Here is a 22,076-nt window from a genome sequence, read left to right on the forward strand (position 1 = left end):
ATGAGAATCTATCAATATTTCTCCAAATCTGCACATTTTTGAGCTAAAGCCCTGAGGCACATTGTTTTGTGTATCGCTGTCATGACGACAGCACGGAGTTTTTTATGAATGAAAGCGGCTGACGCGCATAATTCATATTAAAGGTATCGACTCATTTTTTCATTTCATAACTCCTGACACAAATTAAGACATAACTGTCACTATGAGTTTCTCAGAATACAATAGTGGTCAAATACTGAAACTTGAGTATTATATCTTTTTAATTATGTATAGTTTGTCAAGGTATAACAATTAAATAATAATTAAAATCTGATAGTAATTTTGAATTAAATAAATAAATAATGCTTCAGTGCGCGGGCGCACTGGCAACGGTTAACAGGTTAATATAAATTAAAACGAAATTAAAGTATAAAATTAAAGCTAATTCAAAACATTAATACATAATAGTATATTTCTAAAATTATTTCAAAGCCATCAAAGTGTCACGAACTGCTCCGAGACTCGAAGGTGGATCCAATAGCAGCTTTATTTGAGGGCAATCCAGAGGCGTAATCCAATGTACAGGCAAGAGTCATACACAGACAGGCAGTCAAAACAAAGAAACAAACAAACAAACAAACAAACAAACAAACAGGCAGGCAGGGACCAGAGGCAAGAGGCAAGAGAGTAATCCAGGGAACAGGGCAAGATATCCAAAACCAGGAGAATGCTCAGAAATGCAGTGTAACACTTAAACAAGACTTCGCAGTGAGTGAATGAATGAACATGGTATAAATGGACTGAGACTAACAGGATGATGAGACACAGGTGAATGCAATCAGTGAATGAGGTACAGGTGAATGTGATCAGTGATAAGTGATGATGAGTCCGGGCAGTGAGTTATGGGAAATGTAGTTTGTGAGTGATAATAGTCTTATGTGGAGTGCCCTCTGGTGGCTCTCAAGGGCACTCCAGCTGGTGACCGTTACACAAAGTAGATACGCTTTGTACTTGGAAAAGATCAAATTTCAAGAAGTTTCACAAAAAAAATACCCTGTAAATAATGTTTTTTTTTAATTTATTTTTTTATAAAACATGGAGTACATTTTACAAGAAATACTATTTCCGTCTTTCTACCTCAAAATGTAACATTTAATTCAATGTGTTATTTTCTGTTTCTTTGTAATTATTTTTTTTAAATTTACTATTCATTTCTAAATGGAAATAGTTCTAAAGGAAATCAAAATGGAACTAAATGATGCCAGAATGTAGGGTGAACTATTCTTTTTTTTTTTTTTTCTAATCTATCTCTCTTTTTTGAATGACAGGCTCTTTCTGTCATTCAGTAATTTTGGGATCAATTCCTGCGTGAGCCGCTGCTTTGTCCAAACACGTGAGGGTTTGTGCATTTAAAGGAATGAAGGGACTATGTTGGGTTTAAACAATGGAGGAAATCAATGATTTACATCATTACTGCTAAGCACACAATCAATATATGCCAGTTCTTTACAAGAGCGTTGAGTTTTGTTTTGCTCTTTATGCACCTGGAAATAAATAAAAAAACTAAATCATGGATAGACAACTCATTAAAACCATGAACATACTTGAAATACTAATAATGATGAATGCTGTACCAAATTCTGTACATCGCTCCTTTAAAATCATTAAAATATATACACTGTAAAAAAAAGAAAAAAAAAAGAATCATGTAAGAAGAGACTTTCGGTAATAATTAACAATAAGCTCCTATTAGTTATTGTTAGTTTCTGTATTAACTAACATTAACAAACAATGAGCAATACATGTTACAATATTAAACAAATCTGATCATTTAATATTTAATAAACTGTTCATTGTTAATTTCCATTTGTTAAGGTCCGTTAAATAATTCAGATTTAATTTTTGATTTTAATAATGTATTACTGTGTTGAAATTAAAATGAACTAATTTTAATAAATACTTTAGACTGCTAAATTTTAATAAATGTTTTACTTTTATTACATAACATTCATTATATATCAATTTGCTCTGACATTCATGTGCTTGGAACTTGTAATTACAATATTTCCTACTTGACTTGATAAATCTTGAATTTTCCAAGCATTTGCAGGATTGAGTTCCGCTTCCCATACTACCAATGTGAGAGATTTGTGGAGTTATTAAGGAGTTATTAATCATGAATATTAAAGGGGGAAATCTTTCAGTGTTGTTGTCATGCATGGATCTGGTGGAAATGCTTGTGTTCATTGTTTTGTGTCATAATTAAACTATGTTGCTTTGGTGCAGAAAAGAGTGGTCCAAACAATTGCAGACAGCTGCTGTAAATTTAGTTATGGCTTTTATCTCACTGATCATAATGTTTTGCATATCCATTTTTATGTAATATTCATTTTTGTATGTGTAAATATAGATTAAGATTGACAAGACAGTGAGATCACATAGATGATAAATTCTGCATTACGTACCTCTCTCTCTTTCAGAGGCGTAACAGTGTTTTGATGTCACCATACTCAGTGACGTCATCAGTAGGAGAGCGTCGATTGGTTGCATGGTTTCAGGTGGGCGGAGCCCAACGTGGAGAGCAGGACCTCTACCGATGCCTCACTCAGTCAACATATGGAGCTGCAGTGTCAAACTTTGCAGAACTAATCGTCAGAGGTATGAAAAAAAAAAATCATTCAATGTCCTAGTGTGTCTTTAAATAATTTGTTACATATGTCTATACCATGGAGCTGTTGAATGCTTAATTCTGATTGATGGATGTTCTAAGGTGTGCAATTATAAAGTATATTTGAGACTATGGATCTGACTGTGTGATACCATATAGTTTGATTTAATCTCTTTTCTTCGTATGACACACTGACATTACAGTAATGGCTCTTTCTTCATTATCCTGAACATGTAATGGAAGAAAGGCTCACAGGAGCCTTCACATAAAAATCAATCTACAGGCTTCCATAGACAACCTAAGAAGTCAGGGAATGTCTCGTTTTTTTTAAGTTTCATTACAAGCTGTTCACACATTTACAATACAAATCATGACAGATATAATATTATATAAATTATGACAGAATTTACATTTTTAGGTGTACTAACCCTTTAAAATATGCTGTTTTAAATTAAATATTTCATCAATGTCAGATGCCCCAGTAGAAGGTTCTCTACTAGAATAATGAACAATAAATGCCAGACTTTATACAACAGAAAAGCTTTTGGCCAATGCCAATAATTACAAGATTACAGATACCGCCCGTTTTATCATGCTAGCAGTCAGCCATTATTCTTAGCTATCGCCAGGTTATCTTCTTAAAGTACAGAACGTTCTGGAGTCTTCTGATCCCTCTGAACTTCCAATCAAACACAACACCTAAGTGTGTCTCTCTGATTTACTGTAACATCACGTCCCCACCTAGAGACCTCTTCGGCAAAAGCCTGAGTAAGTTGTAACCTCTTTGACTAGAGCACTCGAGAGTACCGGCGGACTGATTACGGTCATAACCACCAATCAGAGACATATCACCCCAAAATAACTGAATTTCTGGTGCAATCAGTCATGCAAATTACCCCATGCTGCCTCTTTATGGCCCTAGTAATGATTCCACTCCCTACAAGTGCCTCTCGTGATGGTGGCATGATTGAAAGCGTGAATGACTCATGTTTCTTCTGGAACTGAGGTAATGTCACTGAAAATCCACTAAACAAAAGGAGTAATCACTGTTGTTGTGTTTTGTTTGGGTGGGGTGAATTGTGTACTTCAAATTGGCTATGCTTTATTAGTTAACTTCCGTTATTAGCTGCTGAAGTGTGCTGTATTTACGTCACAGTTTCATATTTTATCACACACACGACTAAACAAGCCAAATTGCTGCACTGCTCCATTCAGGCAATTTCCTGTCTATCAAAAGACATACTGGCATGACGCTTTACTTACAATATGAACACTCAAATTATGATTTGCCTAACACACTTGCCATGTGTGTAGAGTATTGTCACGGGTGGTTACAGGAAGGCAGACAGAGACAAGGATATATTTTCCACAAACGAAAGTTTAATGTAAGAAAACAGGACAGCAGAACAGGTAGTACCACACACTTAATGTAACGGAGATCGGAGAAAGACTGACTGAACAGACGGAACCTAAATACAAACACAGATGACACTGATTAACTAAACACAGGTGATACAACTGAACTGATAACAAGAGTAACCATAGAAACGAAGGAGTGGCGGGAAAAGAACAAAGGAAAACAGGAATCAATCAAAACACAAACTGAAAGTTCAAACATACACACTGACACACGTGCCAAGTAGGATCAGCTTTATATTGAACACAAAATTTGGCATAATTTTTATACATTTTCCAGATTTGCCAAGCCAAGTTGTTCCTCCGGTTATACCTTGTATGGTGCAATATATACAGTACCAGACCACTGGCCAGAAACCCATCTGGTAATGAAACATGTTGATTCTAATTAGCTTATATATATATATATATATATATATATATATATATATATATTACGTATTTATAGGTTAAGTATTAACCACATCAAGACATATACATCATTATAATAATAGTTTTATATAATTTTTTATAATTACTTACATTTGCATTGTTTTTTTTTTTTAAATAATGAAGCAAGGGTGTACAGTTACATTCAAGCTATTTTATGGCATAGATGAGTTTTAAGGGATACAATTATTGACTGCATGGGCTCTTTAAAGCCAACAATGCATGCATTTATGCAGGTTAGGTACTTTATTATCTCAGAATTTAAGACAACTCAACAAGGCTAATAACAACAATATAAAACAGTTCACTTATTTGACATTGAAATAAATCTGTATTACTAATATTTTGTTGAAACTATAATATAACAACACGTCGCAGTTTTAAAATTTAAACAGGTTATTAATTACAAATTTTGTCTGTAAACTATACTTTAATATATATATATTTTTTATGTTCGCCTTTACACTTGTTTTATTATTATTATTATTATTATTACAAACTCATCATTTTAATAGGATTCTGACTGCAAATAATCCACTTTAAGATTTAGATTTAGAAAATATCAAATTTATTTTATATCTTGCGATTCTTCTAAGTTCAACAAAACTTGCTCCACAGTCAAAAAATAGCTTGTATTAAAACTGAACTGCAACAAGTATGTTCAGAAACTTGCTTCATCTAGTCACAGTAATGTGATATAAGTTGGATAGATACTATTAATCCTAAACACTAGAAATATAGTTGACATAAGAGTTAAATGTGCTAAAGTCAAACCCTGTCAAACCTTGTATTGGTTCTTTCTGTGTGGAGAACCAGTAGCTCTGCAGATCCTTCTGAAGAAGATTAATTACACCTGAAGTTTGTTTTAAACAAGATCCATTATCATTTCAATCTGATTTCATTGTGGGTTGTTTATTTATTTGTTCAGAATATATCACAATTTAAAACAGGCTGAGGCTAAATAAAGGGTGATTCCTGTCCAAATGCATTCTGTTTCAAACCTTTTTTTCTTTCTTCTCCTGTGCTCTTTTTTAGTCCCGCCCACTCCGATAGCTCCACCCCAGCTGCTGCGCTCTGGCCCCACATATCTGATCATCCAACTCAACACTAACTCTATAGTGGGCGACGGGCCGGTGATCCGCAGAGAGATTGTGTACAGGGCCAGTCATTCGCCGTGGTCTGAAACACACGGAGTCAACTCACTAACGTATAAAGTCTGGCACCTGGAACCTGATACAGAGTATCGCATCAGCGTTCTTCTCACCCGGCCTGGAGAGGGTGGAACCGGCCCGCCAGGACCCCCGCTGGTCAGCAGAACCAAGTGTGCAGGTAAATGGAGCCATTGAGAGTATGCTTGTTCAGGGTTTATATCTCAGGCAGCTGATGGATTCATGTTTACTGCATTAAATCTATGACTGATGAAATTAATTTTTGCACACAAATACATTTTTTTTCAAACTTTATCAACTTATTGCCGTTGTATATTTTAACACAACCAGTATTGACCAATCAGCATCTGGACCAGAACTATACATTTTAAATTTTTATTACACAGCTCTGTGGAATGCTTGATTCTGATTGGTCAATAGCGCCATCCAGTGGTATGTTTTTCCCAGATAACAACCGCTCAAAGCAGATAACGTGGGCTCATCCGGATCACTGAAGTCAGCAGTGCTATACGCCTGCTAGGAACGTTTTTTCTTCGTGGAAGTTTTGCGTTTGGTGAGCTAATAAAATATTAAAACTCTCAATATTTTACGTACAGTTATTTAATTATGCCATCCAGTATCGTGGACTCGCTCTCTCTTGTTTCAACGCAAAGCGCAGCTGCTGCCATTTTGTGACTATTGTTTTGTACACTGTTGGATTATGAGATACAAACAGGTACGATTTTAAAACAGTTTAATCTGAAATCAATATATCTTATCCCCATAATTATTTATGTGGCGAAATGGTGTGATATTAATGACTGTATACCGTATAAATGTCCGTCTAGTTTGAACTCTCCGTGGAAGCTTTGCGTTGAAAGACATAATACAATATTTCTACTCAGATCAATATTACGTGTCTAATTATTTACTTATGTGGCAAAAGTAGCCGTGTAATAAGTGGGATAATGTACATCCTGCCGGTGGTTCTCTCAAAATAACCCCTTTCAGGCTGATCAAGACCCCTCCGCTTCGTGTCGGGGTCCTCATCATCCTGTCAGGGGTTATTTTGACAGAACCACCGGCTGGATGCACATTATCCCTTACTGAATGCATCTACATAGTTACTTAGATGCACTGCTCAGTTGTTCCTTTATACAAAAATAAACATTATTATATAAAATGGCATCTTTCTTGTTAGCTACTCTTTACTTCTCGCTTTAATTCATTTTTAAAAATATTACAATATATTTGAGACCAATATATATATATATATAATATAAAAATATATATCTGTTATAACTAGCTAGTTGTTCTCATAAGTAATGTTTACCCAACGCTATCTCATGACCAATGCATACGAATTCGTGCGAGTGAGTACGAGGTGGCTAATTCGTAGGAATTCGTACGATCTCACTTGTACGATCTCACTCGTACGAATTTGTACGATTTGTCTAAACCCCAGTGATGGGTAGGTTTAGGGGTGGGGTCAGGGGTAGGTAATTCGTACGAATTCAGACAAATTGGGCAACTTGTAAAATACTGTACGGTTTTAACAAAAATCGTACAAATTCGTACGAGTGAGGTCGTATGAATTCCTACGAATTTACCACCTTGTAAAATACGTACGAATTGCCATGAGATCGGGTTGGTTTGCCACTTATTTAAACTACAATGATTTTTATGTCTCATGAGAAATAAAATTAGTTTTATAAATTAATTTACATAGATTAATTAATTTCCCCCTTTGAGATTATGAAATGTCATAGTAACGCTACTTTTACATGTACTCCAGCATATACGTGCTCAACGCTATATGTGCTCAACGATAACACAAATTTAGTAAAGCCACAAAAATTCAAACCTTTAATTTAATTTATTTCAAGTTGAAATAAGTTGATCCAAACAGAGTCAAGTATAGTATTGTACTGTATAATCACATATTGGTTTTATTCTCTGATCCTCTGAGTTTTTTTTTTATTTGTTTTTTTTTAGGTAAACTGGACCCAACTGTAGTATAAATGTACTTGTGTTACAACCTCGCTTTTGGACTTTGTAATGTATCACTGTCAAAGGTGCTCTGAGACTCAGAGCTGAGTGCTATTTATCTTGTTTGTCAGTAGCGGCAGAAGAACACAGTCCCTAAACTTCACACTGCATACTGCACAAGTTGCTAATGTGGCAGATATCTTTATTTTTGGTAGGCCTACCCACTGTTGATGATTGTATGTTGCAGAGTCTGTTGCTGCTGTGCTTGTTTTTGTACTGGATTATTACTTGATTATTACACTAATTTGATATTTATAACTTTGAATATTTTCATTGCATTATAATATGGTATATTTTCCCTCCACTCAAGTTATTTTCATGTATGTATGTTGCTAGTATACACAAAAACTTATTATAACATATTGAGTAATGCTGAAAATATAATTATATTATGTTGTATTATATTATCAGTAATTATTTTACTTATTTAAGATTTATTTAAATATATTAAATATTAGGCAGTTTGAATAACTTTTATATTATATTATATTATATTATATTATATTATATATGCAGACTTTATTGAAAGTGTTACCAAATTTTGATTACACGTAAGTTTAAAATATTCTGGCTGACCCCCACCGTGAGTTTTTCAAGGTGACCGCTATTTAAAGCCTGTCACTTTATTGTTTCCATGGTGACGCTTCATTGCTTGTCACATGACACACCGCAACCACAACAGAGCTGAATGAATGATGATCTACTTTTATGTAAATTTTCCTTTTTTATTCAAAATATTCACGAATGTATTAGCTATAGCATGAAATATCTGATATTCCGATTGTCAAATATGTGCAAGTGGATGTGTTTTGTTTTGTGTAACACCTTTATAACGTATAACGGATATAACCCGGTCTCGGATGCAGAAAAGCTTTAACCATACCCGGTGCAAACTCTAAGCATGACGGGGCAACCGACAATGCTTGAAGATCCCCAACCCTCTTGAGGGAAGAAATAGCTAGAAGGAACAGAGCTTTCAATGTCAAGAACTTCTCAGGAACCTCCTCAATAGGCTCAAAGGGGGCCAGGGAAAGGCCTTGCAGCGCAATGGACAAATCCCATGGTGGCACCCTAGAGCGAACTGCAGGCCTCAGCCTCCAGGTGCCACGAAGGAAACGAGATACCAAGGGGTCTTTCCCCACAGACATTCCACCCAAAGGGATGTGGTAAGCACCTAAGGCCGCCACATAAACCTTTAAAGTGGACGGGGTCAGACCTGCAGTGAACCGTTCTTGCAGGAACTCCAGCACTGTACCAACTGGGCAGTTAACTGGGTCCAACCGACGGTCACTACACCAAGAAGTGAAAACTCTCCACTTCAGGGCATAAAGTTTCCTCGTGGAGGGAGCTCTGGACTGTAGAATGGTCTCAACAACCTCAGTTGAGAGACCTGACTCTATGAGCTGGGCCCCCTCAGAGGCCAAGCCCACAGGTTCCACAGTTCTGGCCGAGGGTGAAATATCGAGCCCTCTGCTTGGGACAGAAGGTCCCTCCTGACGGGTAGCTCCAGAGGAGGCCCGTCGAGGAGAGACACAAGGTCGGGAAACCATACTCTGCCCGGCCAGCGCGGGGCTATAAGAAGCAGGCAAACCCGGTCCCTGCGAACTCTTTCCAGAACTCCCGGGAGCAGAGCAACTGGGGGAAAAGCGTACAGACGTAGCCTCGGCCATGTCTGCACCATAGCATCCAGTCCCAGAGGAGCTGGATGCGTGAGGGAGAACCAAAGTGGACAGTGAGACGTCTCTCGAGACGCAAACAGATCCACTTGTGCTTGGCCAAACTCCCTCCATATCAGCTCCACCACCTCGGGGTGGAGCCTCCATTCCCCGGGCCTCAGCCCCTGTCTCGACAGAGTGTCTGCTCCTATATTCTGGACCCCGGGGATGTAAGCTGCCCTGAGAGACAGCAGCTTCCCCTGGGACCACAAGAGGATATGGCGTGCCAGATTGCATAATGGGCGCGAGCGCAAACCCCCTTGGTGATTTATATAGGCGACTACCGACGTGTTGTCCGTATGTACTAGCACATGGTGTCCCCTGAGGTCTGTGATAAAGCTCCTCAGAGCCCGGAAGACAGCTAACATCTCTAGGCGATTGATATGCCATGAACGATGATGGTCTTCCCACAGACCTTGAGATGAGCGACCCTCTAGAATCGGTCCCCAGCCCGTGAGGGAAGCATCCGTCGTTAGCAGTTTGCGACGACAAGGAGCTCCCAGCACTGGCCTTGGGACAGGAACCAAGGTTTCTTCCACATAACCAAGGCACGTAGGCATTGCCGCGTGATCTTGATTGTGCGAAATGGGTTGCCCCTCGGGGAAAACCCCCTGGTCCTGAGCCACCACTGCAGGGGCCTCATGTGTAGCAGTCCAAAAGGTATCACGTTGGAAGCTGCTGCCATGAGAACCAACAGTCTCTGGAACCGTTTGACAGTGAGTAGCTGGCCTAACTTTACACTTTTCACAGCTGCAAGGATAGACTCTATACGTGGCGGTGACAGGCGCGCCTGCATCGACACTGAATCCCAAACCACGCCTAAGAAAGTGGTCCTCTGAAGTGGAGAAAGCACACTCTTCTTGGCGTTCAGCCGTAACCCCAACTCTTTCATATGGGCGAGGACGACATCTCGATGCCGAACCGCCATCTGATGCGACTGAGCTAAAATCAACCAATCGTCGATGTAGTTCATTATGCGAATACCCTGAAGGCACAAGGGCGCCAGAGCTGCATCCACGCATTTGGTGAAAGTGCGGGGTGATAAAGCTAGGCCGAATGGAAGAACTCGATATTGGTATGATTTGCCCCCGAAAGCAAACCTCAGGAACTTCCAATGACATGGACGGATGGAAATATGGAAATATGCGTCCTTGAGATCTATCGTGACAAACCAGTCCTCGGACCTGATTTGTGGCACGATTTGTCTCAGTGTTAACATTTTGAACTTGAGCTGCATGACTGACTCGTTCAGAACTCGAAGATCTAAAATGGGACGCAATCCCCCGTCCTTCTTTGGAACTATGAAATATCGACTGTAAAACCCGATTTCCCTGTTGGAGGGAGGTACATATTCTATGGCCCCCTTCTCCAATAGAGTGTTCACTTCTTGTTCCATGACCAGAACCTGCTCGGGGTCCACCACTGTGGGTAGGACCCCCATAAACCGAGGTGGGCGTTTCTTGAACTGTATTTGATACCCTTTTTCTACGGTCTGCAGGACCCATCGAGAAACACCTGGCAGTAGCTTCCACGCTGTCAGAGATTCTACTAAAGGTACCAGTCTCTCGAGACTGGCTTCTGGATTTTGTTGTTGTTGAGTAGTCGGTTCGTCGCCCTGTAACGGCGCACCGGCAGGGAGCGACTGAACGGACTGCTCTAAAACCCTCCTTGGAGGGGGCGGGCATCCCGAGGCCACTACGTTTCCGGGTGGTCCTTGAGATATGTGCTCGCCGGAGACCGCTGCGCCCTGAAGCACCGGAGGTGGCAGGGTTGGCAGAACGGTCCCCTGAGAGTACCGAAGGGAGACGGGCACCGTAAAAAGAGGTGTTGACCGCCGCACTTCGGGGGGGACTACCCTCATTGTCCTGAGCCCTCGAGCATCAGGATTTTTTCCCTGCAGCCTTCTTGGCGATAATAACGGTCCGCAGATCCGTTCTACCCCTCGAAGGCTGCTGGGTTTGAGAGCGCCCTCCTTGTCCCCGTGATTTTTGTGGGGGAGCACGGGAGGAAACGCTCTGCTTCTGAGTGGCACGATGTGATGAAGAGCTTTTAGATGTGTGAGGCTGCTCCCGCTCAGCAGCCTCCTGATAAGAACGGCGGGGGAGGAGTTTTTGAAGGGCAGCTGCCTGCTTAGAAGCTTCTTGAAACTTTTCTACAGCGGTATTAACAGCATTGCCAAAGAGACCTGACGTAGAAACAGGTGCATCTAAAAGAAAATAATTTTCCTTCTCCTTGATATTACTGAGGTTGAGCCACAGATGCCTCTCAGTGGCCACCAGGGCTGCCATAGACCGTCCGATGGATTTAGCGGTCTCCTTGGTGGCCCTGAGAGACCAATCTGTGGCTCTACGCAACTCACACACAACCTCAGGACCAATACCCCCGCCCTCATTTAAATCGCCCAACAATTCTGCTTGGTAAGCCTGCAGCAAGGACATAGTATGTAGATACGCTGCAGCTTGACCAGCGGCGGAATATGCTTTGCCCACCAGAGATGATGTAACTCTGACGGGCTTAGTGGGCAACATCGGAGCCTTCAGGGAAGATGCCGTCGCTGGAGAGAGATAGCTCGCGAGCGTCTCCTCCACCTTCGGCATTTCCCCATAACCATGCTCTTTATATTTATGTATAGAGGAATAATGGGATGTTTGTGCATTATAAACTCTATATGAGACTGGTTTATCCCACGATCTCGACACCTCGGTGTGGAGATCGGGGAAAAACGGAAGGCTCTGACGTTGAGGTTGTGACCTAGATGGCAGAAAACGTTCGTCAAGCTTGCTTTTAGAACGAACGTCCTGCCTATCTGATGGCCACTCAATATTAAGTCTTTCGACTGCTCTGGTCACAACCTCTAATAACTCTTCAAATGCATGAGAATGAGGTGGCGAATCCTCAGACTCAGCATCAACACTAACAACATCCAATTCCTCAGAACTGGATAGTTGCAGTGTTGGTGCCTCAATCGGGGCGGAAGGAACCGCAACGCGTGCTTCCGAACCCCGAGAAGAGGCACTGGATCTATCAGGTGAAGGTTGAGATAGGGCAGAGCCCGTCTCAAGCCCCGCTGATAGATCCATTTGTAAACCCCAGGTCTGTGATCGGCGCCGTGCCTCGGCAGCGGCGGGACCAGAGCCCTGGGGAACGCGAGCCAGGCGGGATCGGAGCGTACGCAATGGAAGCGCGTCGCAATGCTCACAGCCAGCACCCTCGAGTGCTGACTGGGCATGCTCCTCTCCCAAACAAACAACACACACGTGCGTGTCCCCACCCGTTAAATAACGCGGGCAGGGGTGCACACACTGTCTGAACTGCTGTCTGCTCGCCATGACTTTATATATATATATATTGATATAAAGACAAACAACACCAAATAACGAGACAGTTTTCACATACAGCGCTACTGAAGACACAGAAGCTGTCGCTCTCTGTTTTCAAGCAGGCTTTATAGTTTCCTGGTACGTGACGTGACCCGCATCTGACGTTCCGCCACGCCATTGGACTGATTTTACAAGTGCTTCAAGACATCATCACGCAAAGCGTTCCCATAGCGTCAAACTCGACGCAACACGAGTTCCCTTGAAAGGGAACGTAATTTCATCCACTTCTCCCGAAATACATGAAAGTAAGTGGCCGGTGAACTGGGAGAAGAACAGAGTAAACTTTAAAGTTACTTACACAATGTGTATTTGATATGAATAAAATGTGTCATCTAATTATAATGGAAAGGATTATTATTCCGCGTCCATAGATATCAGTGTGTATTATATAGACTTCAATGGAGAAAAGTTAAGTCAATTAGAAGCGCTCACTTCCTGATTGCTGAGCGTACTGCGCAGCCTCAAACTGAGCTTGACGACGTAGATGTGACGTGAGCAGCCTGTCTGACAGTTGTAAGTCTTCTAGTAGCTGTGCCAAGAGAAATCTGAATCATTCCTTTCCGAATCTTGCAGAGACTGAGAGCGTGAGTAGGAGCTGTCCATGAGCTAGGAGCAGGAGCAACTTTATGATTCTCTCTTCGCTTCTCCCTTGACTTTATCAGACTTTATGCCTCCACGTCCCCCCAATTGCCTGCAAGCTTCTCCTCCTGTCTATATGGTAATTTTTCTACTGTGCGACAGAGAGTCGCGTGGTTATGACGCAATCGTTAGCCTATTTTTACAAAAACGGCTTCTACGGGGCCATAGTGTAAGATACAAGGTAATGGAGTCTTTTATACATTGTCGTGTTTCTTTAGAAATAAATGGAGTCTTTAAACGCCTCAGATGTAAAGTTATTTGCTGTCAAAGTGACGCCAAAATGAATGGGAGTCAATGGAATGCTAACAACAGGTGATGGCTTGTTAGCCAATGGATGCCCCCATAGAAGGTACATTTTCCGGGTGCTGGATTACCCCCTTGGCGCTGACGAGCCGTGGGGCCGCCATCTTGGATCGGTCACCCGCTCCACTCAGTGTAATCTGTTTGGCAGGTGCAATGAGCTGTCAGCGGATTTAATTAATCATACCTCACTGAATACCAAACTGATTTTCACGCGTTTTTTTTTTTTTTTGCTGCAAAGGTCATACATGTAGCTATGATACAGGACACATGGTTCGGCGCATTTTAATATTCATAGTGGTCTTAACAGTAATAGAATATTCTGATACATGATATTAAGTGACCAGACGTCCGAGATCAAAACTGGGAACATAATCCCCGAAAAGGGGGGAAAAATGGGGACATTTCCAGTTTGACTATCAATCTGATTGAAAAACCTAATGTTGTGTCTTCAAAAACAAAATGGGGACAGATTTTTTTTTCTCTTTTTTTTCTGTAATTAGCCAGGGACAGGCAACCAAAAACGGGGACTGTCCCCTGAAACCGGGGACATCTGGTCACCCTATGATATGTGAATGATGTAGGCTATGATAGGTATTTTGCAAATCACACACTATAAATATGATAGAGAAGCAGAAACAGATTGTGGAAGTAAAGTCAGATATTTTAATAAGTTGAAGAAACAATATATGATTATATTATATTAGTCTACTTGAAGCTTTTTTATATTTTTATAATGGTTTTGGTCTGGTTTTTATATTTGTCTCTCTCTCACACACACACACGCACGCACGCACACACACACACACACACACACACACACACACACACACACACACACACACTGTACTACCATGTTCTTCTGCATTTCGCCCTGCTTAAAATGTTGACAGCAAAGCACTGATGAAACACTTGCAGTGAATCCTGCTCTCCTCAAAGCCACTTCCCACTTCTTCCTCACATCTTTTTCCTTGGGAAACCTTCAAAATGAAAATGGAAGATTTGGGAGAGTCTACACAAAAAACATTTCACAAAGGATGTGAAGCTTATTTTCTTCCTTCACATTTCTTAGAACCTTTCTTCAACAAAACTCCTATTTTGATGCATATCTGTTGAAAATGAACCAATGTTGCTGAAATTGTGAAATGTTTGCAAACCATTCTACAGTCAGATGTTCTGTTGCCTTGATTTTAAGTAAGTGGGGTGGGTATGAGACATGAGAGGTATCTTACTTTTGTTAGAGTGAATTACATGTGAATAACACACAGTGTTGGGCAAGCTACTAGGAAATTGTAGTGAGCTAAGCTATCATTTACTCAGCCATGAATAAAGCTTCACTACACAAAAGCTACCACCCAGTCAAATGTAGCAAGCTAAGTAACACAAACACAGCAGTAGGCTAGTTCACTACATAGGAAGCTACTTTAAGTTGCGCTAATTTCACATGACAAGAAAAGTGTAGCTTGTGTGGCCAAGCTACTTGATAAATAAAGGAGTTAAGCTACTGAAAAGTTACTTGATTCAGGAAATAGTGGAGCTACCACCAATATACTAAGTTACTAGCTAAGCTACAAGTAGCGACTGCCCAACACTGATAATACAGCAGGGCTGCCAACTCTCACGCATTGAGCGTGAGACTCACGCAATTGACACTTTTCACACGCTCTCACGCCACACATCCATTTTCTCACGCACAGAAAAAATGTGGAGCAAAGAGGTACTTTTAATATTAAACTAATTCTCAGCTCTTAGATTCCGTCAATTTTATTAAGAAATTCAGACAAAAATACGTTTGGTGCTTGTAAATGTGACGTGACAGATCGCCGAGCACCTCAGTTCAAGTGCACGTGAACCGATCATCTGTTACTTTTTTATTTAAAGATGCAGTACAACTTACTGAAAGTATACATCATATCGACCAATTAGTGTTTTTCAACCACGCAGGAGAACAATTATGTCACATAACGTTACATTTACCTCAGGAAAGCCATTTAAAGGAGAACTCCGGTCAATTTTAACATTGAGCTCATTTTTTTGTACATTTGGAGTGCTGTCAATACAGAGAACGACGACAAAAATCGGTGTTGCCTACACCGAGTTATTCTATTTTTAAAATTTGCACCCTATTGACTTCAATGGGGCAAGTAGTAAGCCTGCTTTTTAGCCTCTTAACATCCTTTAAGTGTCATTACAAGTGCACAGAAAATGTGAGTGATTCCTTCCGTGAACACGGGTGGATCTGACTGCAGTAGATGTTAGAGATATTAATAAAAATGAAGTTAATTCAGCCAGCGCTCATACCTTTGTTTACATCCTGTTTTCGGTGGAAGGCCATAGTAATCGATTGTCGAGTTCACGCGCGTTGATCATAGGTACTAAACCTATGCGCGTGAACTCGACAATCGATTACTATGGCCTTCCACCGAAAACAGGATGTAAACAAAGGTATGAGCGCTGGCTGAATTAACTTCATTTTTATTAATATCTCTAACATCTACTGCAGTCAGATCCACCCGTGTTCACTCGGAAGGAATCACTCACATTTTCTGTGCACTTGTAATGACACTTAAAGGATGTTAAGAGGCTAAAAAGCAGGCTTACTACTTGCCCCATTGAAGTCAATAGGGTGCAAATTTTAAAAATAGAATAACTCGGTGTAGGCAACACCGATTTTTGTCGTTGTTCTCTGTATTGACAGCACTCCAAATGTACAAAAAAATGAGCTCAATGTTAAAATTGACCGGAGTTCTCCTTTAATGACCATAGCATGTTAACTGAATAGAAAAAATAGCTAGAGAGGAGATTTTGCTGAGCACTATATTACATATTAATTATAGTTTGACTTATGTCATTAAATAATTGTTATAACAAAAACTGCATTATATTTAATATTTAATTTGTAATTTTTAACCTTTAATAATACCAGCAGATTGGGCACTCTATGTTTACAACATTAGGTGAGATAATTATTTTTAATAAAATTTAAAATAAACATGTATCCAAATTAGTCAATATTGAATCAAAATCGGAATCAAATCACAAGAATGGAATTGAAATCTTGAAATTTTTGTCAAGCAATAATAAAAACTGCAACCTACCAGTCATTGTAGGCTACAATGTAAACATTGTAACATGTTGTCACTAAACTTCATAAAATTCAATTTAGTTACCAGTATGACCTGTCCAAGATGGCGGCCGCAATTCTTGCGCCCAGCAGCCAGTGCGGCGTCTACTCTCGATTATGTCTATGCTCAGCTCCAGCCAATGTGTGAAAGCACTTTTGAATTTAGCAGTTGATCACGTGATGCACTGACTGTTCCAATCACACCGGTGTGATCATACGCCCCAGGGACCAGTCTAGACGAAAAGGGTTAAATATTAAATATGAAATATGCTAAATAAAATAAAAAATAGACATCATTCTAACAATGAGATTGTCACAGTTATCTGGACTTATTCATCTTTAGTTTCACTTTCATGGACTTTCAGTTTGTTTTCATTCATCATGTGTTCCTGTTTGATTTTTCCGCCACTCATCGGTTGTCATGGACACTCATCAGATCATCACACCTATTCGTCATCTCCTCATTATCACTGTGTATTTAAGTTCCTCACCTTCACTCTGTGTTGGTCGGTTGTTTTTTGTGTGTCTGTTACACACGCTGTTACTTCCTCTTCGTCGTTATGGATTACCTGAGTTTGTTTTCATTAAAGAACCATTTTGTTTATAGAAACCTTTTTTAACTCACCTTTGTCTTGTGGTAGATTTTTCCCTAAACCTAACTATCTGGGGCGTCTCCAAATCGACACCCAATTGATTTTATTACCTGAGGCGTCTCCAAATCGACACCTACACCTTTATCTGGGGCGTCTCCAAATCGACACCCAATTCCTTAAACTGGGGCGTCTACTAATCGACACCCACCTTTATACTCTAGCTCTTGCGTCTTCAGTCGACAACTGGCCGAGTCTTACTCTAACTAACTTGCTACCCTAAACTAGCTTCCTTCCTAAACTAGCTTCCTGCGCAGGAATAAATCGACAAACAGACCTGCAAATGTCCTTTAAATGCTTTAATCACGACCAGGAGATCTTCCCGAGCAGTTCTCAGGGAATCTCTCCCAAGAAGCAAGGCCGGAGGATCTCAGACAAATTCCATTGAGAATCCCAACGTAAAACACGGATACAACAGTTTTTATAGAATCGAGAAAACAAATAAGACTAACATGTCACCTTCAATATGACTGGTTCAATTGGTTCAAAAGCCCCAACCTTTTCCCTCTGTCACTGGCACAAGCAAACTCTGTTTTTATGATTACTTATCACAAGGTTTGAGAACTAGTAATCTGTCTAGTTTCACTTCCCCTATTTGTTATTTATACACACACACATACAAGGTACATTTGAGACACGTACCTTGTGTCTCAAAGTCACAAGTTTTCCCCAAAGACTTTGGAAACATTTAAAAGCATATGAATGTCATTCCTGCAAGAAAAACAAATGTTAGTTGATTAATTAAAGTTGATTAATTAATATCCATCACAGTCTTCATCTTCTTCATCTGGTGACAGATATATTAAAAATCAACTAGTACCTTGATATTACATAAAATACACTACAAGCCAGCTCACACTATTTATTCTATTCTTCTTCTTTTTCTCACTGTTTTCACTTTTTTTCACTTCATCATTCATTCTGTCTCTTTTGGCAGAGGGGCTTTTCCCTTGTACTTTTCTGTAACTGTATCTCTCTCGGCCCTTTGAGTGAAACAGATTCAATTTATATCAAGGTCAAACTTCAGTTCTCAGAGGATTTGACTTTGTTTGGTGTATGTGTGTGTGTCATATCCAGCTGTTAGGCCATTCCTCATCAGGCCTGTGGGAGTTTTAGTAGATGTGTCTCATTAATTAGTGTAATCAGGTTGATTTGTCTTGAGGACTCTGAGGGAGGGCAGAGGTGGGGGTCTGTATGGTGGTCTGCGGGCATTCACAGCAGGGTTGACTGGGCATTGACTGTCTCATCTCTGAGTGTAAACACAAAATGTCTCACGAAAACATCAGGGTCTAATTTCACCCCCCAAAAAACAACAGAAATAAACAATGTATAAAATAACATTTAGCATGAGGACAAGGAAGCCTAATTTGTAAGAGTTTTTGCATTCAACATTATTTTCATAACAATTCCCCCTAAATTAGCATAGGTTTGAAAGATAAAAATCTTCATAAACACTGATTGATCGGTCGGTCGGTTGCCTTTATATAATGCATTATAAAAGATTGTATATTATAATTAGGCCTATTCCTTGTAATGCACCTTAAACTGCATTATATGATCTCGTGAATAATTAACGGTTATAATACATTATGATACTTATTAAGTATAATGAATTAAAACACATGACAAACCAGCAATTTGTAAGAATGTAACTGTTATGAAACTGCTCCGAGACACGAGGGTTAAGATCCAAACGCAGCTTTATTGTGGGTAATCCAGAGGCGTAATCCAGTGTAACACTTAAACAAGACTTCGCGGTGAGCGAATGAATGAACATGGTATAAATAGACTGAGACTAACAGGATAATGAGACACAGGTGAATGCAATCAGTGAATGAGGTACAGGTGAATGTGATCAGTGATAAGTGATGATGAGTCCGGGCAGTGAGTTATGGGAAATGTAGTTTGTGAGTGATAATAGTCTTATGTGGAGTTCCCTCTGGTGGCTCTCAAGGGCACTCCAGCTGGTGACCGTTACATAGCCCCCCCTTTAAGGAGCGGATTCCAGACGCTCCTAAAACTGTCCAGGAGGGAGGTGGAGCGGAGGCGGACCCGGGGGCGGGATGGAGGGCCAGGCCCGTGCAGTGGAAGAGGACCTGAAGACTCCGGCAGGGCGGAAGGCCAGGGCGGAGCAGGCTGTGCAGGCGACCAGGGCGGATCAGGCTGTGCAGGCGACCAGGGCGGAGCAGGCTGTGCAGGCGACCAGGGCGGAGCAGGCTGTGCAGGCGACCAGGGAGGAGACGACCCTTCAGGCGGCCAGGGCGGAGACGACCCTTCAGGCGGCCAGGGAGGAGACGACCCTTCAGGCGGCCAGGGAGGAGACGACCCTTCAGGCGGCCAGGGAGGCGACCATGGCACAGGAACAGACACCGGCTCAGGAACAGGAACAGACACCGGCTCAGGAACAGACAGCGGCTCAGCGACAGGAACAGACAGCGTGACAGCGGCCATCTCTGTTGAGGGCTCAGGTTCAGGCGTGTCGGCGGCTATCTCTGCTGAGGGCTCAGTCGACGTGGCAGCGGCCATTTTGTCCAGAGACACTGGCTCGGTGGTGGCCATCTTGTCTGGAGACACTGGCTTGGCGGCGGCCATCTTGTCCGGAGACACTGGCTCGGCACACGTGACTTGAACAGACTCTGGATCGGCGGCGGCCATCTTGTCTGGAGACACTGGCTCGGCGGCGGTCATCTTGTCCGGAGACTCTAGATCGGCGGCGGCCATCTTGTCCGGAGACACTGGCTCGGCGGCGGTCATCTTGTCCGGAGACACTGGCTCGGCGGCGGCCATCTTGTCCGGAGACACTGGCTCGGCAGACGTGACTTGAACAGACACTGGATCGGTGTAGGCCATCATGTCCGGAGACACAGGCGCAGAAAGAGGAAGAGGAACAGATTCAGGCTCAGTATCAGGATCAGATTCAGGCTCAGGAACAGATTCAGTCTCGGCGGGACGAGACTCTTGACAGGCGGACGTGACGTGAAGCTCAGTCTCTGGATCGGCTGACGTGACGTGAAGCTCAGTCTCTGGATCAGGATCAGCGCGCTCTGAGCTTGACGGGACCAGCGGCGGTGAGGGCTTTGAGCTGGGTAGGACCAGCGGCGAAGAGGGCTTTGAGCTGGACAGGACCAGCGATGAAGAGGGCTCTGAACTGGACGGAACCAGCGGCGAAGAGGGCTCTGAGCTGGGCAGGACCAGCGGCGAAGAGGGCTCTGAGCTGGACGGAACCAGCGATGAAGAGGGCTCTGTGCTGGACGGGACCAGCAGTGAAGGCTCTGTGCTGGACGAGACCAGCGGTGAAGAAGGCTCTAGCTTGGCGGGCATGTCGCTTGCTGTCTCAGGCGCGGCGGGCATGACGCTCTCAGTCTCAGGGGCGGCGGGCATGACGCATACTGCCTTGGCTTCGGCAGATTTGGCGTGAAGTGCGGGCTCGACTGGACTGGCGTGAATTGCAGGCTCGGCTGGACTGGCGTGAAGTGCAGGCTCGGCTGGACTGGCGTGAAGTGCAGGCTCGGCTGGACTGGCGTGAAGTGCAGGCGGTGACATGGCGTGCCACGGAAGGAAGCTCTCCAGACATCTGGAGAGTGCCTCTCTCCAATCCAGACCGGAGAGATCGGGGAGCTCCCTCGGGTCGACCTCCTTAGCCCCCAGCCGGTAACACAACTTAATTGCCTCGTCACCCAGAGAGCAGGAGGCAGCGAGAGGAACAAACCCCCAGGTGTACTGGAACAGATCGAGGCTATCCAGGGCCAAGGCTGCGATCTGTCCAGTGAACTCCCGGCTCATGCTGGGAAGATCAGGCGAGATCCGTACTGCTGGATTCCTGGAGGTCATAGCTGCTGGATCTGGGTGTGGCGAAGTCTTCTGTTATGAAACTGCTCCGAGACACTGCTCCGAGACACGAGGGTTAAGATCCAAACGCAGCTCTATTGTGGGTAATCCAGAGGCGTAATCCAGTGTAACACTTAAACAAGACTTCACGGTGAGTGAATGAATGAACATGGTATAAATAGACTGAGACTAACAGGATAATGAGACACAGGTGAATGCAATCAGTGAATGAGGTACAGGTGAATGTGATCAGTGATAAGTGATGATGAGTCCGGGCAGTGAGTTATGGGAAATGTAGTTTGTGAGTGATAATAGTCTTATGTGGAGTGCCCTCTGGTGGCTCTCAAGGGCACTCCAGCTGGTGACCGTTACAGTAACAAGTAATCTTCAAATATTTTAATGAATTTTAACTCTGGTTACATTTATTAAAAAAGATAATGCATTATAAAGTAGGCTACATTATACATATTTTATAATGCATTATACATAAATACTTCAGTAAAGTGTTACCAGATTATGTTGCCTTAATAATCTCAAAGGTTTTCTTTAAGGAAAATATAAGTTTTATAGTATAATTAGTGTGTTAATTATTCATTGTTCATTTGTTGCAGAGCTACTTATCCTGCAATGCCATGTGCTGTGTCGTATTTACAGACTCACACACACACACACACACACACACACACACACACATACAGGACTCACTGGGCTCGTCTCCTGTCTGTCTCTCTCTGGGGTAGAAATACATGTC

At 42.1% G+C, this 22,076-nt stretch overlaps 1 protein-coding gene across 9 annotated transcripts in view; it reads left to right on the forward strand.

Moving 5' to 3' along the window:
• The window catches only part of ptprua (protein tyrosine phosphatase receptor type Ua), a 480,983-nt gene that overhangs the window by 306,373 nt on the left and 152,534 nt on the right, over window positions 1-22,076 (forward strand). For all 9 annotated transcript variants that reach the window (XM_084423701.1, XM_084423706.1, XM_084423703.1 and 6 more), the window contains exons 6-7: window positions 2,460-2,637; window positions 5,528-5,821. In XM_084423701.1, the coding sequence (XP_084279827.1) occupies window positions 2,460-2,637; window positions 5,528-5,821 (472 nt within the window). The remainder of the gene's footprint in view (window positions 1-2,459; window positions 2,638-5,527; window positions 5,822-22,076) is intronic.

The sequence above is a fragment of the Rutilus rutilus genome (assembly GCF_951802725.1).
Source record: "Rutilus rutilus genome assembly, chromosome: 11".
NCBI classification, from domain to species: Eukaryota; Metazoa; Chordata; class Actinopteri; order Cypriniformes; family Leuciscidae; genus Rutilus; species Rutilus rutilus.